Genomic DNA, 19,871 nt, shown 5'->3' on the forward strand with positions numbered 1-19,871 from the left:
ATGGTCACAATTCTTACAGAGCAAAGTTTTCTGGATGAGCTATGAAATCCTCAGTTTTCCACAACTAGCAAATGCAAAAGTAACACTTGGAAGGGCTTCCACTGTTCGTCCTGGAACACACCAGGCTTCAAGTTTTACATTACTTGAAAGGAAAAACAAGAAATATGGCTATTTTCAGAATACAGAACACAGAAAATAGTGTTATTATTATTATTATTCTTGTTGTTGTTAGGAGTAATAGTAATATTTTATAAATATGAGATAAAGGGATTTTTTTCATGTACGTATCAATTTATATCAGAAAACTTATTATGTTATCATAATGTAAACTGTATTCTATAATAACAGCATAGTGATAATAACAACAACAGTTATGTAACGATAATATAATATTCTATTAGTCTCATTCACTCAAGAAGAACAAATAAAATAACATTAACAATTACTGTTATTATCAAATTTTTATTGCTAATGGAAAAGAAAGAAAAATAGTCACTATTAGAACATGCAGTTTTCTGAATACCTACAGAGTAATCATCAACAGAAGATGCTCATGTATCTCGTAATACGCAACTGTTTTTCATGAAATATCAATTTTTATCAATCAGGAAAACATGCTACGATTGAAAAGTAAATTATTTCACCAAAAAATAAAAAATAAAATAAAATAAAAAATACAATATATAAATAATAACGAGAACATTTTCCCCTTGCCAACACACAACATTGATGAGATATGGGTTCCAAATTTCTTGTGTGGGAGATTTATATATATGATACCTTAATTATATTCCAAAAAAAATTCTGAATAGTAGGCTAAATCATTTTCTGAGATGTTTTATTTCTCCATTTTTGAGAAATTGAGATTTACTAAAAACAATATTATAAAATTGTTTTTAGTAAATAAGAATAGTTTGCCGGCAGTGAAACTTTGTCTATTAAATTTTCATAGCAGTATGTACCACAGATTAGAAATGATCAAAGTAGCACTAATAATGTTTTTTTATTACAAAACATCAAATTTTTGTAATAAAAATTTATGCTACAATAAAGTTAGACAGATTCAACAATATTATTGCCTTATTTCTTTTTCTCATGTGTGAGAAAAACAGTCAAATGTCACTCTTATAATTATATCAGATGTTCTATTGGCAAAAATAGTAAGAAAATAATCATTTACACTTTCTTTTCAAAACACAAAGAAAGAACATTGTAAATTCACCCAATGAAAAAGAAAATACACATTTTTTTCTGTTATTATCTGTTGTTTTTTTTCCCTTCTAGTAGTACAAAGAATAAATCACTGCACAAAACATGGGAGAATACAAGAGGGCAAAAATCTGTAAATTGATTACATTATAACTAATACAGAAATCATGTCAGAAAAAATTATTTATGTAAGAGTAATATTAGCAGATATAACGACATTTTCTTCTAGTTTTGATACGTGGCACTGTTGATGTAGTTAAAGTTTTGCTACTATTTTACACTAAAATGAATGAGCATGTTCCCCAAGTGATTAACGTTTGTAACAATTGTCTTGAACGATTTTTTAAATAAATTCTCTGAAATAGCTGCAGATTGAATAGGTCTATAACCTCCCCCCCCAAAAAAAAAACAAATAAATGAATGATTACGTAACACACATGCACTTTTTCTTTTAAATAGCCTGAAATCCCCCCACCCCAAGATAATTGTATCAAATAATTTTTAATTTTTCGATGATAAAAGTGAAACTGATCATTATAAATTAAGAAATTATTTTGGCATAAATACTGTATCAGCCTGTAAAAGAAATGTCAATATTTCTTTCTGTCTGCTAATCAACAATTGAAAATGAAACATGACATTCTTGATGTATTCTGCATTACAGCTTGAGGCACTTTAGTGTGACTTCTGGCAAAATGTTCTCTTTTTTCTTTCTCAATAGCGGTGAGAGTAATCTAAGTCTTTAGCTTTTCCTCCAACTGAGAGGATTATTACCGAGTATTTCTAAGACTTACATTATTTCAGAAGTAGCAACCAGCAGCAGTAGAAGTAGTAATATTTAGAATTATTTTTATTATATTTTTATTAAAAAGAAACAAAAACAACACTACTGAACTTTATTTTGTGTGATATGCATATTAACATTTGTTGGATGTTTTTTCACTTAGTTATACTATAAATTAAAGATGCCAAGAAATTATATTCTTGGAATAATGTGCTTTGCATTATGGGATACTAAGGCAAGTGATGTGAAGTCATTAGCCTCTATATACGAGTTGCCCATCCTGGCACTTGGATAAAGGATTAAACCAAGAATATAATTGCTTGGCATCTTTAATTTATAGTATAATCAAGTGAAAAAACATCCAACAACTATCTCTAATACAGAGTATTTTAATAATAAGGTGTGATAGTTTTGTCTACTCATATATGGAAATATGACTTCTGCGTTACTTTAACTTGGTATCACCTCGGAGTCTGGCTCCCACTGATGAGGCCTCAACAAAGGTCAAAACTAGTCTGGGTAGTGAACCTTCCCATAATGCAGAGCATTATACATGTCCATAAGGATATGTACTTTGCATTATTGGATACTAAGGCAAGTGATGTGAAATCATTAGCCTCTATATATGAGTTGCCCAGTTCTGAAAATATTTCAGGCGCAAACTTTGTTTGCTTACACTTAGATAAAGGATTAAACCAAGAATATAATTTCTTGGCATCTTTAATTTATAATGCATATAAACAGTTTTACATGATGAAAATATAGCATAGTATTTCTAAAACTTAGAATAATTTCAGCAGATGGTTGATTTTAGATTGCAAAGAAATAGTACAGAATTAGAAGCTTTGACGGTACAACAATCAACAATATTATTGCCTTATTTCTTTCGTCAACGGTAAAATGAAGGAACAGATTTTGAATACTGTCTGTGAAAACTTACAAACCAGCAGAAATTTATAGTAGTTATATAACTGAGTTCCAGGAGAGGAGGTGGGAGAAAAGCAGTAGAAAATCTTCGAAATGAACATAAATTATGAATCATTCCATATAGGATATCCTTCATATTATATTTTCAAGATATCTACAGAGATTATAGTAATGTGCATTCTACATTAAAAAAAAAAAAAATCTGTTGCAATTTTATGCAAAAGATGAAGGTGAAGAGTCCCTGCTAAAACATCATTTGATATAAATTTTGATACTAAAAAAGACTCAATCAGAAACCGAGTAATACAGTTTAACATCATTTATTTTTCATAAAAAGAAAAAACAGATTTGTTTCTAAAACTGAAATGTGACGATCCATATAATGATATTTTGCAAGGAAAGAAAGCAAAAAGGTCATATTTCAATAAATGTTATTTAAAAAATAGAAATATTTAACATAATATTTTCATTCCAAACAAACATTTGAAAACTGGCAAAAAAAAAATACACTAAGAAAAAAAGGAAAAATAGGAAAATATTTACATGAGTAATTTCGAAATTACACAGGGAAGAAAAAACAAAGAAAAAATTACACACAGATAAAAATACACTAAGAAAAAAATTAAAAGGAAAAAATACACAAGTAAGAAATTACACATAAAATAAAATTTACCAAAAATTGTACAACATTTATAACCAGCAAGGGGTAAATCACTAGTGCAGATTTGGGCAAGGGAATTAGGGAGGTGGTTGAGTTGGAAACTCAAAATGATGTAGTGATTAGCTACCCTAATTAGTACTTACCTCAGATTTACAAGTAATAATTTCCTAAGGTAAAACCAATCGACAATTGTTAATCACCATTAACTGCTCAAGAATTTCTAAGAATTGTTTGGGTGAAGGTATATAAGTAAATTTTTGTCTTACATTCTTCAGTTCTAGTTTAGTGACTCGTAATACAACTAGTGTATAATGTGCAAGTTAATAAATTTCGTGATTAATTTTTTAAAATTAATTTTTAATTTACCCATGGCTGATTTTGAGTACGGCGTTAGTAATAAAGGTGGTCAAATTATAATTTACAAAGTATTTAAGTTTGTTCTTCACCGTGAAACTGCTATCGGAACTATTCATTGGCGTTGTGCAAAGTTTAGAACTTTACATTGTCGATCACTGCTCCATACCAGAGACAACATTATCCGTGAGTCTTCAGAACACTGTCATGTTAATAGGACTAATCTGAAGCTCATCAACTTGCAAATCAAATGAAAAGAAAAATGTCGAATCCAGGTGCAACGGCTTGTGCAATTATAGCTAACAGTTTAGTGACTGTATCAGATGGATTAAAAATGTGCCTACCAAAGGAGAGCTCCATGACAAGGCGATTAAACAGATCCAAAGCTAAAACAACCAGAAACGTTCGGTCAAATCCATATAACAAAAACTTTGAAATACCAGAGAAATACTCTAAATGGATTATTCGTGATTCCGGGGCAGAAGATCCAGAACATATAATACTAATTGGTCACAAGACTCTTCTAGATCAACTTGAAGTTAACGATTTTTGGCTAGCAGATGGTACATTTAAAGTGGTTCCAGAAATATGTTATCAGTTATACAGTATCCATGTCCAATATGATTCAGGCGTCGCTTTTCCTTGTCTACTGGCTCTTCTACCAGGGAAAAAGGATGAAATATACGTGAAGATGCTGAACATGTTACTGGAGAAACTTCCTCAAGCTCGACCACGAAAAATTTTGACCAATTTTGAAACAGCAGCAATGAATGCTTTCCGTGCCGTGTTTGAAAACATCGAAATTGGTGGCTGCTTTTTCCACTTATCACAATCTATTATACACAAAGTAAATGAATGTGGACTAAAATTTCTATATGAATCCAATCAGCCATTTGCAGTACACATTAAAATGTTACAATCACTTGCACGTTTGCCAGAAGAAGAAGTGTTAGAAACATTTTTAGAAGTTGCTGATCTGTTCTCTAATTTAGACGAATATAATGAACAAATTGAGCAAGTTCTCCTTTACTTCGAACGTACATATATTCGAGGTCGACAGCTCAGGAACAGCACTTATAGACAACCTCTATTCAATATTTCTACTTGGAACTATAGACACTCTGCAGCCAACTGTATAGCTAGAACTACAAATTGTATTGAAGGATGGCACTATGGACTTCAGTCTCTCTTTAAGTGTTCCCCATCCAACTGTTTGGAAATTTTTGGATAACATTGTTAAAGAATTATCTTTACAACATACAAACTATTTGCAGCATTTAACTGGTCAACGAAACCAGGGACGTCGTAGGTACATTTCGTTAAAACAACTTGTTTCAAATATTGTACAAAATTACGACTCTAATAGACGATTGGATTTTTTATGTTGTATAGCTTATATGACTTAGTGTTTGTTTTTTATTATTTTTTAAAATAAAAGTAATTTTTGCAATATTAAGAAAGTTTGTGTGTTTAATTTGACAACAAAATACCAATAATATTTTAATCGAATTAAAGTCAACAGGTAGGTCTTATAAAGTATTACAAAATTATCGGAACTCTTATCTGAAAATAAATATAAAATTCATCATAAAATTTAAAAACTCTAAAGTAAAAAACTTCGGTGTGAATATTCAAATTTGTGTAATTTTTTCTTAGTGTATTTTTATCTATATGTAATTTCATCCCTGTGTAATTTCTTCCTTGTGTAATTTTATCCCGTGTAATTTTAACATGTAACCCAACAATGCAATATTCCTTCTCAAGTTCAAGTCACTTTTGACCATCACCCCACATACCACCAATTTCTAGGCTCTTTGAACCATTAACCTCAGTATCTCAAAGTGCACCAACCTTGCATTTATTAATATTAAAACAGCAACATCATGAAAGCCTATTTAAATTTACTAAGCGAATAAATCAAGAGAGCATCAATACCAACATCACTTCTTATAGCATTCCCTAACTTTAAATTCAAACAACTGTAGATCCCTAATCAATCCACATGAAATATATTAATAAATAAGCTGAACAGTAGGAACCAAGCAAAGAACTCTGAAATACACCATTAGTTATTTACTTTCCTTTTTTGTGACCTTTTCCCCACTAGCCACAACTTGCCTAAATATATGGAATGGCTTCAGAAATGATTCCTCAAGTCATAGCTATTTCAAAGTTAGGTAAATTCACTTCAGTAATCATTTCTGAAGCCATAGGTTAATTTAAAAGATTTATATACACTTGGTCGTCAACTTACGACCGACTTCCATTCTGGCTGACAGGTCGTATGTTGGCCATATATTTATTAACAGTATTCTTTAACCTTTCTAATCTTTTTATCATCTTTATAATTTATTTTTATACTCTTTTAAATTTATAATTATATATATTGTACATAATGTGAAAAATAATACTGTACTGTAAACACAAAAATACAATCTAAAATTAATATAAAAATTAAGACAAATGAAATTTATAAAATCAATTTTTAATTTTTGCTTGTGCTGGGTTGTGGATCGTCAGAGTCATGTTCTTGGGTTGAGGTCCACATAAACAACAATTTCTCCATTTCATGGATGGGTCCCTGTCATTGTTTGGTTAAAATTGTGGACTTCATAGGTGCGGAACCTTTCACAGCTTCCCAAATTCTTTCTTTGTCCTTAAGTATCATTGATACCGTGGAATGTGATAACTTCAAGTCACGTACAATCGTATTCACTTTCTTTCCACCTTCATACTTCTGGATAACTTTCATTTTACACTCTAAATCAATAGTTTTCCTTGACGTCTTAGCTGGCGTATTTGTAGATGAAGGCATTTTCCTTTTACTAGACATTTTATGGGTAGTATTTCAGTAGAATTTTAATTAATACACAACACGCAACAGATGCTTGAAAGTGACTGAGTGTATGTGAGAGATAATTATCATACGCGGGTTATCGTACGATAACTATCGTATCCCATAGTTATCGTACGTGCAGCTGCCTGATTTATTATTAATTTATTCATTAATTATTTTTTTTTTTTGTGGTTGTAAGTCGACGACCAGGTGTATATAACAATATTATGCCTAATGATATATACGAGGTGTGGCTATTAAATAATGAGAGTGGTTGCAAAAGTGTGGTTTATTATTACAATTGTACAACTTAATCAATGGCATGGTAATGGTTGAATGGGTACCAGAAGGTCAGACAGTTAACCAACATCAGGTTCTGGCCAAGCTGAGAGAATGAGTGAAAAAGAAGAGACCTGATCTGTGGAAGAACAACGCTTGGATTCTCCATCAGGACAACGCTCCAGCTCACAGTGCACTGTCTGTAAAGCAGTATCTAGCTGATAAGAAGATCCTAGCATTAGACCATCCAACTTACTCGCTGGACTTAGCCCCCATATGACTTTTACCTTTTTCCAAAGTTGAAATCTGCATTGAAGGGCACCCATTTTCAGTGAGTGGATGAGATAAAGGAGAAAACGGCAGCATTACTGAAGCAGATAACACCTGATGACTTGCAGCACTGCTTCCAACAATGGAAAATTCGTATGCAACGGTGTATAGATAGAGGAGGGGAGTATGTTGAAGGGGATAACAATTAAGTTGTACGATTGTTAAGTTAAGGAGATAATAAATCCCTCATTATTTTAAAGCCAGATACGAAACTCGGAGATTGAAATCTAAGAGTTTCATGAAGAAGTATAATCGGTTATTGTACTACCTAAGTCATCACTTGGGTAGTACAACACTGGCAACTCGTGTCCAAGGTGGAGTAAGCTCCATCACTATCCTTAATATTTTCTCATAATGTAAAACGCAGCTCCTAGGAGATGTATTACTGTTTTTCATTATGAGGAGAGGTCACTACCCAGACTGGTTTCGACCTTTATTGAGGTCTCATCAGTGAGTAGGTAGACCTGGAATACCAAGAACCGAACTTACATATACCCCTACTAACGAATTGCCAGACTGGTGTACCCATATATTATTATTACTACGATAAAGAGCCAAGAGGCTATTTTTCCAGCGGCGTAAATTAAGTTAAGGGGATAATAAATCTCTCATTATTTTAAAGCTGGATACGAAACTCAGAGATCGAAATCTAAGAGTTTCATGCCGAAGAACTATCGGCGAGTCCAAGCGTAAGTCATCACTTGGGCATGAAACTCTTAGATTTTGATCTCCGAGTTTCGTATCCGGCTTTAATAATGAGGGATTTATTATCTCCTTAACTTAATTTATGCCACCAGAAAAATAGCCTCTTGGCTCTTTATTGTAGTAATAATAATATATGGGTACACCGGTCTGGCAATTCGTTAGTAGGGGTACATGTTCGGTTCACTTAAACCTTGGTATTCCAGGTCTACCTACTCACTGATGAGACCTCAATAAAGGTCGAAACTGGTCTGGGTAGTGACCTTTCCTCATAATGTAAAACAGTAATACATCTCCTAGGAGCTCAGTTTTACATTATGAGAAAATATTAAGGATAGTGACGGAGCTTACTCTACCTTTGACACGAGTTGCCACAGTGTTGTACTACCCAAGTGATGACTTATACTTGGACTCGCTGATAGTTCTTCGGCATGAAACTCTTAGATTTCGATCTCCGAGTTTCATATCCGGCCTTAAAATAATGAGGGATTTATTATCCCCTTAACTTAATTTACGCCACCGTAAAAATAGCCTCTTGGCTCTTTATCGTTGTACAATTGTAATAATAAACCACATTTTTGTGACCAGTCTCGTTATTTAATAGCCACACCTCATGTATGTGTGTATATATATACTAGTACTGTTGAACATGTTGGTTCTGTATGTATTTTTGTATAAATATGTAAACAAATAAAATAATAAAGATGTGAGAATGGAGGGAAGAAGGATAGGAATTTTTCATGCTCAGTATGAGGTTCAACTGCTGCTTTTCATTTTCTTTCCTTTAGCACTGAGGCTGGTTATGGACTGGTTTCTGCCAGGTGTATCAGTTTTACCCTTATAAACAAATTAAATCTCTGACATATTTGATGGTAGTTACATGTACTGTCCATGACGTCGCTACTCTTGGGGTAGCCATGGTAGGAACAGTTGGATTATTCTCCTTCTGGAAGGTAAACAAAATTAATAATATAAATTACTGTGTACATTGTATGGCATAACTGTTGTAAAATAAATGAACGTTACCTTCTCATACCAGATTGTAAGCCTAGTTAGAGAAGTGGTAAGCATACTCATTCTCCAAACAGCAGGTTGTGGGTCCAAATTCCACAGTGGGCACATATGTTTGTAAAATATCTAAGAGAAGAATTTTATTGTCTAGTCAGGCCACTGATTAGCTTATTGGAGAGCTGAAGTGATTTGAAAAGCTCCATGTATGGTTTCTGGAGCAGGGTTTCTGGATTATGTAAAAAAAAAAATAAATAAATAAAACAAAAAATTATTTGCCTTAGCCTACTCAAAGTACTAATACATAGGTTTACAACCTTTGGAGGATGGGAGTCACATATGTTCAAGTTAGTGTAAAGCACTCTACAGAGCTCTGTTCAGTGAATATTGAATTAGTGCAAACCAGTGTTTTCTACTCAGTAGCAGCAGCCTGACCTGAAACACTTGGTTTTGAAGATAATCTTTATATTTTCTGAGGATGCTACCAGAAATGTGTGAACTCTTCACATATGATTTCAAATATTTTCCTTCAGCTCTTCTTTATGTAAGGTTGCTTGTTTAGTTTGATTGCTTTTGACAAATTACAAAGCTCACTCTTTACGTTTCATAGATTAAAATCCCTATACATATATTTAGTTTCATTTAAAGGTATGCAATAAAAGAATGCAAATGGTATGGAGAAACATTCTACAAAGACTTTTAAATAAATTTTTAATTCAGCAAATGAAGGGATAGTTTGAAACAATAATACAGTATACTACTTATGTATCAAAGAATGATGACAACACCAAATTATTGAACAACTATTTACTAAGCAACACTTTGAAATATGTCATGAACTTACTATTGAAAAAAAACTTACCACTCAAGTAGTCTATCCAACTTTGTAATGTTTCAGGAGGGTCTGTTTCTTTAATGTGTTTCAATGCTTCATCTAGAAGAACATCACCAGTTGGAGCTTCATTTTTCAGCAGTACTTTACGCATCAGTAGACTTCTCCTCCGCATTCCAGCACGTTCTAGTTCCATTCTACCCCTAAGAGTCAATTCTACAAGGATGCATCCTCGTAAACCAGAGGATATGCAATCGTTCCAAAAGGATGTATAGCCCTATAACATAACTTTTTTTTATTCTATATATAATCCACTTCCATAGATATAAAAACCAATCAATGTTAGTCTCAAATGAATGTTATTTTCAATATTAATTATTTTCAGAAAAGTAGAGATAGTGAAACTATATTATGTATAGAGTAACTTGTCTAACATGAACATCTACAACTTTGCTGCCACCTCTATTACCTTGGAATAATTCTAAAAAGGACCTAACAAATATCAGAAATAAAGTTGGGCACTCTCTCTGTATTTAGTACATAAGAGGGGAGATTATATGATACATGAAAAATTTATATAACTTATATCGTTACAAAATTTTATTCTAAAAAAAAAAAAAAAGCAATAGTAATAAGTAATTTTTTTCATCTACAAATCTTGTTTACCTCCAAATAAATAAAAGAAAAAAAAAGTGAACTTTACTTTCTATTCATGTTACCAAATGTTAGAAACTGACAGTTCTCCATTAAGCTGCTTCCACATTATGAGGATATAAAAATTTTAGCACAACTATATTTTTAGTCTCGCCAGTGCATTCAACAACATTTTTAACTAGAAGGATTCAATAAACAAGCTCAGAACCTGGATATCCTACCAAATGTATCTTTGAGAAATCTTACAAGTAGTACATGTCGCATGTTGGGTCTCCCTCACAGCTATTAGACACACACACAAAGCAATCTTATTTCACAGAGGTCATGTTATATAGCAGAGATACTCAAGCAATATAATTATGAATTTGTTCCTCTCCATACCATACTTTTAGATGCCTTCAGGGTTTTTGTCGGGCCTGCTTAACCTTTTAGATTCCTTGCATTATGGGACTGCAATTATTATTATTAGCAGTATAGTTAATAATAGGTTCACTATTATTAATTGGTGCTGTCTGTTAGAATACTTTTGGGAATAATATTTCAGAGGTATGTAGTAATAAATGTTTTCTTCAAGGTTACTTATTTGTCTGCTTGTGTAGAAAAATAATTAAAGAATTTTAGATTCAAGAAAAGTGAACGCATTCCTTGATCTGAATCAAGTTTGTCTTCTACTATAATCTGGATAGCAGTTTCTTTATTTACCAATGCACAAATGAAAGAAGTTAGTTATAGCATGTTAAAGACAGGTTTCTCACACCAGACAATTAATTGTTTAATCAATAATTCTTCTTTTTCGGCACTACAGCCCAATGTAGGACCTTGGCCTCCCATTTGTGGGTTTCATAACTCACGAGGTGGGGTCGTTACCCCCAAGCTCAACCATGTGTAATTGTCTGTGAAGCGTTGTGTTCTTAAGACTGGTTTGCCTGTTTTGCGGGAGGAAAAAATCCAGATAAACTGGGAAGAAAAATTATGCAGTCCATACCCAAGACTTCTAACTTGGCTATGTCTGAGAAAAATCCTTGGGCTCCTAATGTCGTCGACGGGAATCGAAAGCAGGACATTCCTTTCCCAGGCATACGGTTGCGAAGTTCAAAGCCACTCAGCTAACTGTGCAGACAATCAATAATTACAGATGGCATTATTTCAATAAAAGGATGTATAAACAGCTGGAAATTAATTTCCAAAATTGCTTAACTAGAAATTAAACACAAAAATGTGGATACGAAATGGGTTTCCCACTTGCTCTTCCAGTTACAATTTCTTTATGAAATTTATTAAGACAATGACACTGTCAAAGGCAAGTCTAAAATATATATGTTGATCATATTACAATATAGTTGAGAAGAGCTCCATTAAATTTACAACATGTCTCTGACAATAATGACTGTGAAAGGGGGGGGGTATAGTTTACAGTAAAATGAAAGGAGAACAAGGTACCATTTTAAGGCAGTGATAGAAAAATTACATAATTTTCACATGGGAAATCCAAACAAAGTGCTATTTATATGCTTAATTTCATTGCCACCATTCACATACAAGGCAGGAGTTGCACCATAAAATGAATGCAATGCAGAGAAGTGAATCAAACAATTGTTTGATTTAATGTTTGAACCTTCAAACTTCCTTGGGCTGCTCAAAATCAATCCATTTGAAAAGACTGAAGAAGTGTATACAAAATATGGTGCTCCAATAATGGTACATAGACTGGATGTTCACTGGAAATTAGAAAGGCAAGAGCATATTATATAACATAAAAAAAGTGATGAGTTATACCAACCTGGTTGATTGAGCAGATAACATCTCCACTGTCCAAATAACAGGTAGTGAATTGAAATCCCAACGTGGGCATGGATGTCTGTGAATATCTTTAGGCAGGAGATGAATTTTGTCACCTGCACCAATACCACTCCTAATGAAGGCCTGAGATAGCTTGAAAAGATGTTTGGACTGTCAAAATAACTATTCTGTTTTGTTCACATGTGCAGTTTATGGTTTGTCAAGGGGGAAAGAGGAGTGCAATATGCTGTCAACATTGCTGTGGACTAACTTTGCAGACAACAGGATGTGTTCCCTGATATATATATATATATATATATATATATATATATAAGGTTGAAGAGCAGAGACCTTGATATACACCAGCATCACATGCAAAGATTGAGGATAAAGATATGCCCACCATTTTATAACAACACGTAATCAGAAACTGGAAACTCAGAAAACCAGGCCAAAAAAATCAGAAGAGCTTACTAAACAATCAAATGTCTTAAAGATATCAAGTGCAGCCACTTCATTCTCCAAACTTTCCAAAGAATTTGTACAAAAATCTGGTTTAGATATTATTGGTGCATGAGAACTTGAAGTCATATTGTCTCATGTCAAAGGTTAAGGTAGTACACAAGGTAATAAATAAAGTATTATATACAGCACATACACATACAAAGAAATACAAACTGATTCTTTGTAAATGTTAAAACTTCACGTGTACCTCCTGTGATGAGTCTATTGCTGCCATGGAGGTCTAGTGTTAATAATAATTCTAAGCTATAAAATTTGTCTAAGAGCATATCACTCAGCCAGAGTAAAGATGATAAACAAAAAATTCCAATAAATAAAGTGTCATCCTCCAGCAAAATATGAACAATGGTTAGTTATACATGAGTAATAACATTCGTTATTACTCATGTATAATACTCATGCGAGTCATTTAACCCACAGTAAGAAAGACTAGATAAGATGATTATGATCTATGCAGATCAGAAAGAGAACAATTTCCTCTAGGTAACAAGCAATCAGGATTACCTGGGTTTAATTTCAGGCCTGATCTCATGTAGTTCATTTGTAGTCCTCACTGCCATGATCATTGCTAGATAAATTAATCTGGCTTTTATTGGTTGTCTATTTAGAAGACTGACAAACAGTAACTGGAAAAGATCAGCTGAATGCACCAGCTATCTCATTTGATTATTTCCATTTGGCTTGAGTTCCAACACAAACATCTAGATGAAGCCTCTTAATTTGGTAACACAATTATTATTTGAAGAGTATCAAATATGAAATTGCAAGAGAACGTATGGCCTGTAAAAGAACTCAGAGATAGAGCAAATTATGTATCTCTGGTAGCATCTTTCTTTTATATATTCCAGTGTAAGCTTCATGGCATGCACCTAACCAGTACACTCCAATGGAGACATGAGTAGAGAATGCAATCAAGATGATTTGTCTCTAGGACTCAATTTTTGTCAAGAATTTCAAGAGAAGCTGATCCAACAGATGGCTCATTTCAAACCTCTATACAGCGGTATGAAATCTGAATACTCTGTTCTGTGTATGTATGTGCTCAAGAACATACAAACTGAGGATGGCATAACTTTCTTGAGTGGCAGAGCAAATGGCAGCATGTTGGGGTGTGCATTTGTATTTGACTTCCCAACATGGAAAAAAAAATGCTGTCATATAGAATCAGGTATGGATTTTATTTTTCAAGTAGAGTTTAACAAATTCTGCCATTATTCATTTGCTTCCACATAAATACCAAGGATGGGTACATGCAATATGCACACTACTATTTGTATTCTGCTGTACATTTCTAGCAAAAAGGCAATGTTCACCCTGATCCATAATTAATGCTAACACAAATTAACATCTCAACTACAACAGAAACCAAGTTTCTAGGACTCAGTTTTTGACAAGAATTTCATATTCTTCTACAGATATGCCAAGTCAGAGAAAAATGCAAAAGTGACTAAACTGGAATGGATGAAATTAGACACTAGATTAGTCAGTTGGATACCCCCCCCCCCCAAATACACAGCTTGCTGTGTATGGGGACATCCCAAAAGAAGAAAATCACTAGTGGTGTGCTTTGGGGCCATTGTTGTTTAACTTATACAGTATATTAATGATATCAAAGTAGGTTTAACTGAAGATATGCAGCCATTTGCAGATAATGCAAAAACTGATAAGAATAATGATGAAGAGTCAAGCAGATGTTGTAGCCTTACAGGGCAACTTGAATAAATTGTATGAGTGGGCAAATGAGTGAAATTACCAATTGAATGTTGCAAAGTGCAAATTTCTGAAATTTAGTAGGTAATGATGAGATGCAAAGTATATGCTTGGTGGGGAAATTTTGAAGGATGTTGAGACAATAGGTCTGGGAGTGATAGTAGACAAGGACCTGAAGTTCAGAAGTTGCACTGCACAAGTTGTGAGGTCATCACATCAGATTATGGCAATGGTGTGAACGATCTTAACATGCAGAAATAAAGAGGTTATAGTTCCACTGTATATGGCTTTCATGAAGCCTCATATGGATTATGGTGTACAGATTTGGTCACCTAGTTTACAAATTGATAATAACATATTAGAAAGGGTCCAGAGAGGATTGATTAAGGTGGGTAACTGGTCTTTGATTTTTTAACGATACTTGTGACATAATAATAAATATATACACGTTAACACAAGAATAAAGTTTAATTTGCCAAATATTTCGGTCTGAATATTACAGACCATCTTCAGTGGCTACATAGGAATAGTTTTAAAAAACAAAGTGGAGTACGAATTTTATATGAATTTCTGAATTAATATCTTTAATTATGACTTTAAAAATGTTTATTCTTCTAATACTTAGCGATATGACATCACGCGGCTCATTCTATGTGTGAATGATGAATTGTTCGTATTCCACTTTGTTTTTTAAAACTATTTCTATGTAGCCACTGAAGATGGTCTGTAATATTCAGACCGAAATATTTGGCAAATTAAACATTATTCTTGTGTTAACGTGTATATATATTTCTAACTGGTCTTTGGAATGTGGATATGAAGACAGTCTGAGGATATGCAATCTGCAAAGCCTCCTGAATAGCAGGAGGAGGAGGAGGAGAGAGGATATTACTGAGAGTTTAAGTTGGTAACAGGTTATTACAGAGGTAATGTGGAAGAAATTTTTCACAGAATAGGAAGAAAGGTAGGACAAAAGGCCATCATTACACTGTCAGGTAACACATTTCACCCACCTACTCTTCATGCAAAGAATCTTCCGTGGGTGGATTGTGTTACCTGACAGTGTATTGAATGCAAACAAGCTGAATGAGTTTAAAGCACAATTTAATGAGCTTTGTGTGTGTGTGTGTGTGTGTGTGTGTGTGTGTGTGTGTGTGTGTGTGTGTGTGTGTGTGTGTGTGTGTGTGTGTGTGTGTGTGTACCTCCTGCAATCAGTCTTTTGACTCCATGGAGGTAAGATGCATGGCATGGTGTTAATAATAATAGTAATGAACATCCTCCATACTCTATATTTTACCACACGAGTACGGACTGTTGTTGTGTTCTTCATCTATACCATAGATGGCCAACAGCAGGCTCACGGGCTGCATGCAGCCCGTAACGTGATTTTGTGCAGCCCACGGCCAGATAGAAACTATATTAAATTATATGTGTTATCAATTTAGCTATTAGTTTCGACCACAGATTTTCTGATTGATATACTAGTTGTATTCATTATTTCTGATGACGGAAACAATTTCTATTCTCAACATGGAATCAAAATTGCTTTAAAAAGATTACTCAATTTATAAAATCTACTGCTTCTCTGTGCGAGTTGTAGTAGTGGGAGTGGTAGATTTCTATGCGTTCAAGAGTAACGCATCATTGGAAGTCACTTGCTCTGCTCTGGTTACAGTGATCAGGTTCAGAGACTCAGTTAACAGTGTTATTGTTGCAGTTTGTGTCCCCTGGTCAGTTACTTCAGCTTTTGTGTACTATCAGTAGAAACATAAAATCGGTGAAGAACAGGTCATTTCAGGAGAAATGAGAAAATGAATTTCTGTTTATAAACAATAACGACAACAAACTACAGTGCCTTATGTGTTTGCAAGTATTGTCTGTGCACAAGGAATATAACCTCAAACGCCACTACTACATACAGCACCATGCCACTAAATACCAAGAATGCGTTGGACAAGTACGTATACTAAAATTGTACGTAATTTGAAGAGAAAGGTTAGTGCTCAGAAATCTTTTTTACTAAACCAACATCAATACAAAAAAACTCACTCTTGGCATTGTTTGTTCTAAGCGCAGAGATAAAAAAAATCATTATCTAATGGTGAATTTGTAAAACACTGTTCTGTGAAAATGGCACGTGCATTTGGGGAAGATAAAATTGCCAGTGAGTTTGAAAGCATCCCACTATCAAAACAAACTGTAACAAAAAGAGTCGAAAAAATAGGTTCTCACATATTAAATAAATTTAAAAGTGTTATTACAGATTCAGCTTACTTCTCATTGGCTCTGGATGAATCAACTGACATAACAGAGCTCAAATTCTAATTTTCATTGGAACTGCTTCCAAAGACTTTATTATTAATGAAGAGCTACTAGCATTAGAGCCATTGCATAACACAGCCAAAGGTCAAGACATTTATGATGCAGTTATGAAGGTTGTAAATGGTACTGGTGACATCAAGAATCTCACAGTTATTGTGACAAATCAATGCATGGTACTCAAACAGGCTTAGCTGGCTTACTAAGGAAGACTGGAATCAATTGCCCTGTATTGCACTGCATTATACATAAGGCAGCTCTGTGTGGTAAAATTCTGGAGATAGAGGATGTTATGAAAACTGTAATGAAGTGTGTGAATCTAGTTAAGAGCAGAAATCGGGCCTTAACACCGCAAGTTTCTTTCTTTTCTAACAGAAATGGAGGCAGAATATGACGATTTAGTGTTGTATACAGAAGTACGTGGGCTAAGCAGAGGGAACTGTTTGAAACGGTTTTTTGCTTTGAGAAAGGAAATAAAACAGTTTTTAGAGGAACACGAGAAGACAAACAAAGAACTAGTCACAAAACTATGTGATCCTCATTTTAACAGCTTACTCGTCTTTCTAACGACATCACACGCCACATGAACTCAACATGAAGTTACAGGGACGTAACCAAACAATCTCAGATTTAGTTGGACACCTGGATGGGTTTATAAATCGAATGAAGGTTCTTAAATTCACCCTAGTCAGAGGAAACTTGGTACATCTCCCTTCCTACAAGGAGTTGATGGAGGAGAGCCATGACATTGACTTCAAGCTTTCTGTGCCAATGTTAGACCAACTTTTGGGGCAATTCAATAAGCGATTTTCTGACTTCAGTAACATGCAGCCACAACTAACATTATTTAACAACCCAATGAAATGTGACATTTCAGAGCATCATGACACTTTTCAATTGGAGTTGTGTGACCTTCAAAGTGACCAACATTTTCCAATCAAAGGTGGAGATAGGCATTGACTTTTGGAAACTGGTACCAAGGGAAAAATATCCTGTATTGAGTGATTTCAGCTTGAGAATTGCATCTATGTTTGGAAGCACATACATATGTGAATGTACTTTCTCAACTATGAGGGCAGTTAAATCGTCACAAAGAAGCCAACTGACTGATGACCACCTTCAGGATTTGTTACGAATATCGTCATCACCGTTGAAAATCGACTTTGATGAACTTGTTGCCGCACATGAATGCCCACAGTGTTCTCATTAAGTTGTGTTACATGTAAGAAAACCAGAAATATGTACGTAATTAAATTTAACAACTTATATTTAAATCAATCAAGTATTTTATATTGTTCTCCCAATAGTAAAATGATTTAACAAATATAGTAATTCAATACATATAACTATTGCCTTGAAAAAATGCAGGGTTTATTTTTATTTAAGTTCTGTCTAAAAGTGTGCGGCCCGTGACGCTACCACTCATCATATATTGGCCCTCGTATACAATGAAGTTGGCCACGCCTGATCTATACCATGCACTTGTCTGTTCAAAGTTGGATTATGATTCAAAAGTATGCTCCTGCAAGGAAGAGTACTATCTCATAGTGGGAACCCATTCACCATAGCTGTCTAACAATATGATCTGTTATGTGTGTCACTGCTTCAGTGGCAAGCGGTTCAGGTTTTAAGCTTTCTAAATTCAAGGAACTATACAAGCTCATTCAGAGTAGGCTTTTACACACACGCACGCACACCCATACATATGAGATTCAATATCACACCCATACCTTATACAACTCCTCCATAGCACAGTTGAAAGAATTATGGTATATTGATCCCTTCAATTGGAAAAGACCTTAGTACAATACTTGTTGTGACAAGAGGAATCTTTACATGGGCTTTTTCAATTGAAGGTGAGTTAGTCGATTTCATACAGAAGTAGAAGGGTTTTTTTCTCCTGGAAACTCAAGTTTTTCATCTGGTATACAGGCAAATCAGTCATGAGCACACACAATTTACAAACAACATACAGTCATCCCTCAACTTACGTCGGGGTTCCGATCCATCATGCAGGACGTAAGTCGATACATTAAATCAACAGAGTTATAGGGGTTAGGGACTTAACCATAATAAGTATACTGCCATTTTAATTTTTCAACCTTATTATAAAACTGTACTGTGTGTTACTGCCACTATAAAACATGAGAATATTCACTCAAATATTCCTCCACAATCACATCTTCATTACCTTCCCTATGTGAAGGACCAGGCTGCAGCTCTTCTGGTGTAACCTTTGTTTTTATTGATGAAAATGTCCGATATGCTTTGCTTATTTCTCTTCTTTTCATCATAAATTTGTTTATAGCAAGCAAACGCATCATGTACTTTCCTTTCTACTAATAAGTAGCGTTCAACATTGGGGTCCATGTCTTCAACCATTTTGAGAACATCGCTAACTGCAGAGAATATTCTGCAAGACCCTTCACTGTGAATTGTTCAACTACCTCTCCTTGTTTCTCTTTTTCCTCTTCCTCTTCTGCAACACATTGTTCCTCCAGTTCGACCAATTCTTCGTTGGTTAACTCTTCAGGGGCACTTCATATGAGTTGAACTATGTTGTCATCATTCACTTTGAGATTCAGGTTGTTTGCTAGGTCCACTATTTCTTCACTCAATTTACAAAGGTCTTCATTTTTTTCAAAACTTCCAAAATCATGCACAAATCTTCTTAATGCCATTTTCCATATGTCATTCATACATTGAGAGATCACATCATCCCAAACTACAGCAATATTTTTAATAGCATGATAAATATTGAATGCTTTCCAGAATTGCATGAGAGTCTGGTCATTTTCTTCAGTAGCAGAAATGGCTTGTAAAAAAGTTCTCCATAGATAATAAACCTTAAGCACTACAAGAACTCCCTGATCCACCAGTTGGATCAATGAAGTAGTGTTTGGAGGGTGAAACATGACCTTGAACTTGGGGGGTGAAGATCACTGATATAAGACAGATGACCTAA

The 19,871-nt window shown here is 34.1% G+C and overlaps 1 protein-coding gene across 1 annotated transcript in view; it reads right to left on the reverse strand.

Annotated features, from left to right (window-relative positions):
- The window catches only part of sau (Golgi phosphoprotein 3 homolog sauron), a 92,678-nt gene that overhangs the window by 22,778 nt on the left and 50,029 nt on the right, over positions 1–19,871 (reverse strand). Inside the window, exon 2 of the mRNA XM_090403797.1 lies at positions 9,953–10,199. Coding sequence (XP_090259923.1) covers positions 9,953–10,199 — 247 coding nt within the window. The remainder of the gene's footprint in view (positions 1–9,952; positions 10,200–19,871) is intronic.

This window comes from Typopeltis vanoorti, chromosome 14 (genome assembly GCF_054136105.1).
Source record: "Typopeltis vanoorti isolate ZY-2024b chromosome 14, IOZ_Tvanoo_1.0, whole genome shotgun sequence".
Lineage (NCBI taxonomy): Eukaryota > Metazoa > Arthropoda > Arachnida > Uropygi > Thelyphonidae > Typopeltis > Typopeltis vanoorti.